General features: G+C 20.9%; 2 protein-coding genes across 2 annotated transcripts; one reads left to right on the top strand and one right to left on the bottom strand.

Annotated features, from left to right (window-relative positions):
• The first annotated feature begins 5,547 nt into the window (after positions 1-5,547).
• LOC129605365 (mitochondrial ornithine transporter 1) lies at positions 5,548-7,187 on the top strand. Its single transcript, XM_055515076.1, has 5 exons — positions 5,548-5,693; positions 5,756-6,365; positions 6,453-6,513; positions 6,676-6,781; positions 6,847-7,187. The coding sequence occupies exons 2-5, from the start codon at positions 5,907-5,909 to the stop codon at positions 7,142-7,144; spliced, it is 924 nt and encodes a 307-aa protein (XP_055371051.1). The 5' UTR covers positions 5,548-5,693; positions 5,756-5,906; the 3' UTR covers positions 7,145-7,187.
• Positions 7,175-9,279, bottom strand: LOC129605677 (uncharacterized). Its single transcript, XM_055515578.1, has 3 exons — positions 7,979-9,279; positions 7,463-7,901; positions 7,175-7,394 (listed from the first exon to the last, which is right to left on the bottom strand). Exons 1-3 carry the CDS (start codon positions 9,277-9,279, stop codon positions 7,299-7,301), a joined length of 1,836 nt encoding a protein of 611 aa, XP_055371553.1. The 3' UTR covers positions 7,175-7,298.
• Positions 9,280-10,640: the final 1,361 nt, after the last annotated feature.

Here is a 10,640-nt window from a genome sequence, read left to right as displayed (position 1 = left end):
AGGTTCACAAATTAAACAATAAACGCCAACAAAATAAAAACAAATAAATAAATAATATTTTTTATGTAATTTTATGTTAAATTTTAATACACAGAAAAACTTAAAATAAAATTCTTAACATAAAATAACAAATAAAAATTTAATAAAATTAAAAGAATTTCGTGTATAACTCGAAAGAAATGAAAACAAATGTAATGTATAAAAATTATATATAAAGTTAAAAAATTATATATATACATACATAATTTATACATAAATATAATTGCATAATAAAATATTATTACACAAAAAAAAATGTAAGTGAAAATAAAAACAACATTTAATTTTAAAAAAATTTTTAGATATTACAAATAATATACAAGTATGTAGTATATTGTAATTATTAACAAACCAATAAGAAATACGATAAAGAAAAGAATGGTAAATAATATGAAAAAACAAAATGTAAACAATTAAAAATTATAAAATAAAAAAAAAAAAAACACAAAACAAACATATGTGCCAAAAGACCCAACGGTTAAAGGATTTCATATAATTATAAAAATAATAAGTAAACAAACAATTTAAGCCATTTAATAAAATAAAAAAAAAAAGAGAAAAAAAAACCAATACAAATAAAAAACAACAAAAAATACATTTCATATAAATTTTTAAACAAAACAAAAATATTATAAGAACAAATAAAAACAAACAATAATTATTATTAAATAAAAAATAATTATAATACAAAAAATATAAGATAAAATGAAAAACAAAAACAAACAAAATCTACAAATCTCTCATTTTCATAGAAAACCAAACACAAAATAAAAATAAAATTTAATTAATTAATAAATAAAAATATTTAAAAAAAAAAAAGACAAAAAATATGAAAAAGAAATAAAACAAGTACAAAAATTTCAAATTTAGAAAAACCCAAATGAACAAAAAAATAATTAAAAAATAAAAGAAAACAAAAAAAAATTAAAAAAAAAAACATTGTATACTCATATTTTGAATATTTGTAGATTTAGATACAAAAACAGAAAAAAAAAAATAATCTTATATACAAAACCAAAAAAAAAAAATAAAAAAAAAATAAATAATAAATACGATATACATATATATTATATACAAATATACATATATAATAATTATAATAATTATAAAAAAAAAAAATGTTTTCATAATTTGCATATAAAAAAATGTTCATTAAAAATTATAATGTATAACTTTCTATTCATCTAAATATTATTATTATTGTACATTATATAAATTACATATTCACAAACATATATATATATATGTATATGTATGTAACATAATATGTATACGTATATATTTATATGCTATATGTTCATTAATATAAAATCAGTAAATAATATTTAGTTGGCACATTAAAAATCAAAAACTTGATATTTAAAATAAAAAACAACCGAACAAAATTTTTTTCATTTTAAAATATTATACAAAAAAAAAAAATATGTAAAATTTTATTTAATTTAATAATTATTATTATTATTATATAAAAGATTTATTAAAATATAAATTTATTAATTAATTAATTAACAAACAATAAATTGTATTTAATTATTATTATTAAAAAAAAAAAAGAACATATATTATAAATTTAGTTGAAAGAAGCTAAGAAAAAATATAAAACAAAAAATAAACAAAATTTTAGGTCTATATATTTTTAATTTTAAAAATTTGTAGAAATTTTTAGAAGTTTTTTAATTTACTAATTTGTGTAATTTATTAAACAGTTAAATTTTATTTTCTATAATTTTGATACAGTAATTCCTAACACATATTATACATATTAATTATTAACACTTTTAAAGTACTCCTTGACGGGTTTTCGTCAATTTTCTCTGCATTAAACTATACGAACTGTTCAAACTCAATTGACGGGTCACATCAATTATAGCCCACGACATGTCTTTTGTCAGCAAAAATTCAATTAAATGTTTTTATTTTCAAAAGAACTAATAATAATTCTATAAATTCACATTTTTATAATTTGTATTTCATTAAAAATCAAATCTATTTATAGGCATACGTTACGTATTATATAAAATTTCTAATTCTGAAATTATGTAACTATTCCTTATAAAATCAATTATATTTGGTATTTCAAATATCAATTACAAATATCTTACTTTAATAATTTTACTCTGTAAAATAAAATTTTTATGTTAATAAATTGTAATAATAGAATATGAATGGCAGCGTTTACAAATCAAACAAAATTGGACAACTAAAACATACAACTAACCGAATTAATGTTTGTAAATCAAAATTGATTTGATCAAATTTTCTTTCACTTATTTATTTTTTTTTCAATATTCTAATTGAAAAAAAAAAACATCTGCTGATCACACTTACGACACATCTAAAATTTTAGTACTATTCATTTTTTGTTTCAGCTGTCAAAAAATTGGAATGACAAATAGGACAAAATTCTATTTTTTTTCATACAATTTAGTTTGATTGAATTGGTTGTTTTCAAATCAAATATGCTTGATCGTTTCAAACTAAATGATACAATTTGTAATTCAATCAACATTAAATTAGTTTTACAATATAATTTTTTTTAATTAATTTAAAATAAATTTTTATAATACATTTTTAAAAATACAACACAAATACGTTCAATACAAATTCTTCGCTCTATTTTATTCTCTTCTTTATTCATTTCCTTCTTCTTTATTTATCTCCTTCTTCTTTCTCTCTTCAAATTGAATTGCTGAGTCAATCAGCTGGATATTTATAAATGATCTCCATTTTTAAAAACAACTTGGGTTTTTTAACTCATAATTAATATAATTTAAAAAACGGAAGCTATTATACACAAAAAAAAAAAAAAAGAAAAACTTCTAAAAATTAATATAAATTTTTAAAATTATTATAGTAAAATATGTATTTAAAAAAATATAAATTAAAAATCGAATTCTTACGGCTTACAAAATTTTTAACTACTTATATATACATTAACATATCAATTTTATGAAAAGTAAAAAGAAAAACTAAAAAACTGAATTTAAAAAACTTATGTTTTCATTATGTAAAAAAAGCAAAATTTCAAATTTATTTAAAATATTTTTAATTTTACAAACAATATTTTTTTAATTATATTTCTTTTTATTATAATTTTTCTACATCTATATTTATAATATATTTTTAACTTTTATTCTATTTATATTAATTTTCCATTATTATGTATAACAATTTTTATAATTCAATATAATAATATAATAATTAAAATTAAATACATCGATTGACCAAAATATCTACAATATAAAATGAAAATATAATGTTTATAATAAAATAAAACAACCAAAAAATAAGATCAAAAACAAAAAAAAAAAGAAAATGAATTTAATTATTTAATAAAAATTGTATAATAATTTAAAAAAAACAAACAAAAAATGAATATATACATTATTCCTTTTATTATAATTAATTTTATTAAATTGTAGTGAAAAACAAAAATATATTAATTAAGTATTATATATATATATATATATATATATATAATTGTAATAATAATATGTTTATATTATATAACAAAAACAAATAACAAAACGCAAACAAAAAGATTATTAATGTACTTTCTGAGAAAAAAAAATGAAATCTATATTAAAACAAAAAAAGAAACAAAAATATTAAAAATGAAATGAATTCGCCCATAAATTAATTTTTAATTATAAAATATTAAAAAACAGAAACTTTAATTCATAAAAGAAAAAATAATTAAGAACAACTAAACAAAAAATCGATTTTATAATATAGCGATTTTAAAAGCAACGCAAATCGGTGATGCGTTCAAAATCTCAAAATACACAAATGATCATTAAATATCTATAAAAATAATTATGAGAAAAAAAAATATGTTTAATAATATTTTATTGCTATTTAAAATTTTAATTTAATCATATAATATGTTACCTATTCATAAATAAATAATTAGTTTTTATTAAATAAAATTAATTAATTAAATTAATTGTGCTATACTTTATTATTAAAGCAAGAAAAAGAAAAAAAAAAAACAAAACTATGAAAAATTTATTTATAATAATTATTATTATACGTATAACAACTATTTGAATATTATATACAGAAAAATAATTATAATTTAATTATAACTCTCTGTAAAATATATTTGATTATTGTATTAACTTATTATATATAATATTACAAAAACCTATGTTTCTTTTTAAATTAAAAATTTATTCAAATTTAATTTGTAAAAACAACAAAAAAAAATGCATACATTTTTTTTTTTAATTAAATAATATCATAATATAATTATATAAAATATTTCATTTACTGTAAACAGTATAAAATAATTAAATTATATTTAATTTAATATATAAATATATATATATATATAATTATAAAAAAAATATGAACAAAACAATTTAACAGAAATATTAAAAAATTTCAAAAAGAAAAACAAAAAAAAAGTGAAAGAAAAAAAAAATATTACCATGAATATAATATTAAGGTCATTATTATAATATTATAATCATAATTGTATAATTATTAACTATACAAAGTATAATATAAACATAAAACTTATATAATATTTATATTTAATAAAAAAAAAAGGACAAAAAAAAAAACTACAAAAGAAACAAAAATAAAATTATTCAAATAAAAAAAAAACAAATTGCATTTTAAATTCTTAAAAATGTTTAATTACACTATTACCGTAAAAAGAGCATAATTTTAGGATGAAAACAATTAAATGGCACAACAATGTAGCAATTAAATGGCACTGTCAAAAAAATGTTATGTTAAATGTTAACAAATTTAATGCTTTGATGTGTTTGGGTTTTTATGATTCACAAGGAGAATGATTTATTTTTTTTTTGGCGAATTCGCTAAAATTGTACATGCATATGGCTATTTATTACCATAATTTATACATAAATAGGTATGTACATTATGTGTTATCATAATGGAGTGAATTAATGTCAAAATTCACGAATAGAAATTGTTATTATGACAACAAGTACATGTTCTTTTTAAGGGGTCTGTTATTATTTTATGAAAATGAAAGTTTCTGTGAAAAGAATCTAAAGTAATTTAAGGAATGCTGGAAATGCTAATAATTTTGAGGGAAATGTAATTTAAACTAATGATAAAGTAACAAAAATTTTTTTGATAGTGATCAAAATAATAGATTAAAACTAATATTTGAACCAAAGAACAAGAGCGAAACGAATAGCAAATTCAACTGTTTAGTCTTTTAAATATAATGTTACACACACATGAAAGCAGATGATGTCAAAAAAAACTGCTAATGGTAAAATTTAGGCTATTTAAACACTGGGGATTAAATTCAAGACGGTAATTTTAAATTTGTATATTCTACATGAATTTTGATATTTCGCTGCAAAAAATCGCTCTTGTTGATGTTTGCAAAATTTTTTTCTTTCTCTTAAATTGAATCGATTTTTTTTTAATTTTATTTATCGACCCATCCCTATAACCAAATGTTTTTATTTTCATTTTATTTGACATTTGACTTTAGTGTCAAAATAATTCCGGTGTGCTATTTATTTACATTTTACATTACAATTTATTTGAATTTATTTCGTCATTAAAAATTATTGCAAAATTCTCTTTGGAAGAATAATTTAGTTAATATTCAAAAATTTAAAATTCATTAGATTAAATGTCATTTTATTTTAACAGATAAAAGTGTAATTAGAACAATCTATTCTATGTCAAATAATAATTCTTATCAGGACAAATTCTATTACAGATAAGAGGTTTGTTATCAGAAAGTTGGTTAACAGAATGCTTCAAGTTTCTAAATTATAACATAATTAGTTGACTAAAAAGCTTTGACTTGAAATTTTTATTAATTTTAAAAGAAAATCAAATAAATAATATTTTAATTGAAAACAAATGAAATGGATCCAGAATTACAACTTATTCAGATAGAAAGCCATCTAAAAGATCATACATTTAGAGATGGATTAACAGATTTTTTGGCAGGTTCATTGGGTGGTGTATGCTCTGTTTATGTTTCGCAACCACTTGATACTGTAAAAGTAAAAATGCAAGCTTTTCCAGAACTTTATCGTGGAATGGTTAACTGCATGATACAAACATTCAAAAATGATGGAATATATCATGGTTTATACGCTGGAACTTTACCTGCTGTAATAGCGAATGTAGCTGAAAATTCGGTTCTTTTTGCGGCATATGGAGGATGCCAAAAAATTGTTACTAAAACTTTGGGTTATGAAGATCCAAAACAATTAAATACACTTGGAAACGCATTATCCGGATTCCTAGCAGCATTCTTCTCAACATTTACATTATGTCCAACAGAATTAGTCAAATGTAAATTACAAGCTTTGCATGAGGTAAAAAACTTGTTTTTTTTTATTTATAAACTTTTAACATTATTATTAATCCGAACGTCATTAAGCTTATCTATTGTTACGTTTTAGATGGGGGGCACAAATCATATATCACCACTTTTTTTAGCAAAACAAATTTACAAAGCAGAAGGTAATAACATAAAATAACATGTAGATAACTTTATTTATAGTTTAGAAATACGTAATTTACAAAATAATGATAATTAAAAAATTAATCATTTTGCGAATAATAAAATCATTTTATAGCAATTTCGCGTTAATATAACTTTTTGTTTTGATTTTTTGTTTATAGGTATTGCGGGATTTTATCGTGGATTAATACCAACATTTGCTAGAGAGATGCCTGGATATTTTTTCTTTTTTGGAGGATATGAAGGCTGTCGCGAATTATTTAGAAAGTACAAAAAATTTACTTATATTATAATATCAAAATATCAAATGAAATAACATTAAAAATTTTTAGGCCTGATCAAACGAAGAATGATATTGGTCCTTTAAAAACTATGATATCTGGAGCCGTTGGTGGTATCGCATTATGGATAGCAATATTTCCTGCTGATGTCATAAAAAGCCGTATACAAATTCATAGTTTAAAAGTTGGTATGATACCTATGGGATTAAGTATTGTACGTAGTGAGGGTGTATTAGCTTTATACAATGGATTACTGCCAACAGTTTTAAGAACAATACCTGCTACTGCAACATTATTCTTAGTTTATGAATATACAAAGAAATTCATTGAAACAACATTTCCAAAGTAGCATTTTTTTAAAATTTTAAATAATAATATGTACCTTCAAATAATATATTGTTTCAAAATTAGTTAGAAAAATTGAAATTTTTGTATAAAATATTATTAGGATATTCTACTTAAATACAATAAAAGTATTTATTTGTAAATTATGTATATTACTGCTATTTTGAAAGCTCTGTTAGAGGTATTAATTTTCTTTTTAAATATCTCTCTCTATCATCTCTACCCTGAAGATCTTTCCATTCATGCCAGGGTATCTAAAATACATTTTTTTTATCTTAAATTTCGGCTTAACTTATCATATTTTAAAATATTTTCTACTTACAACTACGTATTTATGGTTTAAAAGTTGTAGCTGTTTTAATTTCATCTCCATTATACCAGTATATCTTTCAAATCCTCTAACATAATTATTCCAGCCTGCTATTACTATTGCTATTGTTGTGATATTTTCTTTTTCTATGCCATCATTAAACATATTTTCTCTAGTTAGAATTATACCAGTGTAATCCTCTATAGAACTATCTTCTAAATTGATGGCTTCTTTTTTTGACTTGTCATAACATAGTACAATATCGGGTCGTTGAAAATGTGGAAGAATATGTTTAATAGAACAGAATTTAAATATTTTCTGACAGGAATCTTTAACCTCTAACAGAATCTTATCCGTTTGGTTTAATTTATATTTTGAATTTTTTTCGGGGATGTAATTTGTCAATAATTTTCCCATTGTTGCACGGTTCTTATCAGTCAATTGAGTACCACTAAAATATTAAGAAAAAAATATGTAGCTAAATAAAATATTGGAATGATAATATAACATGTAAGTTCAATTATTTACTTGTATTTTCCAGCCAAATTAATTCTAGTAAAGGAATCTAAACAAAATACTTCACGGCCAAGCATTAAATTCCTACCGTAAGCATGTCTCATATATCTTTGATCCAGGACTATATTTATAAAATCTTCATTATGATGACCACATAAAGTCATGTAATGCAAACAAGCAGCAAAACATTGTGGATGCAAAACAATTTCATTAATTCTTTTTGGTATTTCTTCCATAATTTTTTGACAAAGTTCATTTTTAACGCCGCTACTATCTGATATGTTATATAATGACATAGCATGTGTTATTCGTTCCAAATCCTTCAATCTAGCTTCTGTGATATCTCTGTTGAATCGATTCATTATTAATTCAATACATTTATCATGACACTGTTGCATATCGCAGCCTAATAAAGCGATATGTAAACAAGTTACTAATTGAAAATTATCGATGAATGGACAAAGTTTTTCTAATAAATGATTCATAATGTCTCTTTGTGGAATTCCTGATGAATATCTTAGAATTTTTAAAATATTAACCAAACAAATAGGTTTATTGATTACATTTTCTAATTCATTTATTAAGCGCTCGTATATTTTATCAGCCAATTCTGGACTACGAATTTTAGTTTTAGTTTTAAAAAATCCCATCGACATAATACTTATCTCTTCAATAGTCATTTCATTAAAATGTTTTTTCCATGCTATTTCATAATCAAACATCTCAATTAATGGTTTTCTTACTAAATTACAAAAGAATAATGAATGTACCATTTCAATTTTACTTAATTTTTTAATTTTTCGACCAAATTTCCTTAAACTTAACCAAACAAATTCACTTTTTCTAGCCATACTAAATGAATACCAACATTCACATACATATAGAACTTTATTTAGATCCCATTTTTCTAAGCGAGCACATGTTGCTTCATCTAATGCTAACCATAATTCCATAAAATTTTTATAATAAATAAATGGAGTTGCGGGCAAAAATGCCATATAATTTAAACTTTCAATTAATTCTTCATCAGTAAAATAATGGCATTTTTCTGTAAATGTATCAATAAATTCATCAAATTTATCATCAGATATACAAACATTGTTATCTTTGCAATATTTTACAATAGTTTTAAATTCTTCAAATACTTGACTTGATGTTTTTTCTGTATTATTCTTTAAAATATCATCAATACAATCAGATTTATTGATATTTTCTAAAGATGGTGTTTTATAAACATTATATTGTTCAATATTTTTTAAAATTTCATGAGCATATTGATTTTCACGATCTAGATATAGTTTTGATTTATTCATAAAATTTAAATGTAAACATCTTCGATTTAACACAATTCCATTTAAATTACACTGAAATATTGAATTTGTATAGAATATTAAAGAATTTATTTGAAATTTATTTAAAATAAATATTTTTTTTAGAATCATATTTTGATATTTTAAATAACAAGAACTTTGTGTTTGAAATTATAGTAAAATGTAAACATTGGTGGGTTTTCATTTAACCTAACCTCAATTATATCAGCTGATTACGAAAACCTAGCGATTTTTTTTTTTTTTTTCGAAATTATAATTTTTAGTCAAGTGTAAAACCTTTTGTATTCGAAATATTAAAATATAATTAAAATAAAATAAATGCCTACATTGTTCATCCTAAACATATGCAAAATAATATATTTAAGTTTATTTTAAATGAATTAAATTATTTTTCATAAAAACAACATATATTTAGGAGTTAGTACGATTTAACTAGATTATTTAAATTGTATAGAATTTCGTAATAGAATCATTGCAATAATATTAAGACCAAGATTTTCGATTTTTAATGTAATGAATTTATTGAACTATTAAATTCTCAATTTACTATGGGATGATCCAACAACTAATTTGTAACAATATTTAACTTTTTATCTAAAATATATAGACAAAGCTTTTCAAAAAGAACAGACTAGCTATATACCAAAATCATATAGTGAAAATTAAATTTTTCACTATAATAAAAAATTTAAAAATAAATTTATAAGAATAGATAACCAATTTTCTTTAATAATATATTCTAATATCAAAATTTTTGGAATAGTACGCTATATAAACTAGGTAGCGTTTGAAGGAGGGATTAAAATAGCATATTTAAAAATGTTGGGATTTTCGCTTATGCACGCTCCCCGCTAAATGTTCTACATTAGAACGAAAATTTCTAAGTCGCAATGTTGTTAAGTTAACTGTATGCTTAAGTTACAAATTTCTAAGTTAACAGTATGCAAAAACTTTAAACAAGTTTTTTTTTTTGTTTACGAAGTCTACAAATTCTGAAACTTCTACATATTCAGTGGTCCGAAAATGACATTATTTATGATAATTGTATCCCAATAATTTTTGCCTACCAATTCACTACAAAATAAGGAAATTTTACCAAGATTTAAAGACTTATAAAACTTACTTTAATAACTTACTTCAATATCTGAATCTACCATTTTGAAATTTAAAATTTTTTTGAACTTTAAATATAAAAAAAAAAAGAAAAGAGATTTCATGAGGCAGCGACAAAATTTAAACTAGAGGTCTGCACTACATTACTGACATTTCTTTATTACAGATTGAATTTCCGAACGATCTATATTTTCAGTTTACGTAGCGTGAATTTTTGAACGTACTACAAG

Source organism: Condylostylus longicornis, unplaced genomic scaffold, assembly GCF_029603195.1.
Source record: "Condylostylus longicornis isolate FDR11 unplaced genomic scaffold, ASM2960319v2 ptg000013l, whole genome shotgun sequence".
Classification (NCBI taxonomy): Eukaryota; Metazoa; Arthropoda; class Insecta; order Diptera; family Dolichopodidae; genus Condylostylus; species Condylostylus longicornis.
Note: the sequence above shows the minus strand (reverse complement) of the source record. Positions and strands in the feature narration are given on the sequence as shown.

Bases quoted from the DNA above. Each gene is read 5' to 3' on its own strand.
- LOC129605365 (XM_055515076.1), top strand. From the start codon at position 5,907: ATGGATCCAGAATTACAACTTATTCAGATAGAAAGCCATCTAAAAGAT. The intron at 6,366-6,452 runs GTAAAAAACTTG...GTTACGTTTTAG, and splicing joins AATTACAAGCTTTGCATGAG to ATGGGGGGCACAAATCATAT. The intron at 6,782-6,846 runs GTACAAAAAATT...AAAAATTTTTAG, and splicing joins TGTCGCGAATTATTTAGAAA to GCCTGATCAAACGAAGAATG.
- LOC129605677 (XM_055515578.1), bottom strand. From the start codon at position 9,279: ATGAATAAATCAAAACTATATCTAGATCGTGAAAATCAATATGCTCAT. The intron at 7,902-7,978 runs GTAAATAATTGA...TTAATATTTTAG, and splicing joins AATTTGGCTGGAAAATACAA to TGGTACTCAATTGACTGATA. The intron at 7,395-7,462 runs GTAAGTAGAAAA...AATGTATTTTAG, and splicing joins TAAACCATAAATACGTAGTT to ATACCCTGGCATGAATGGAA.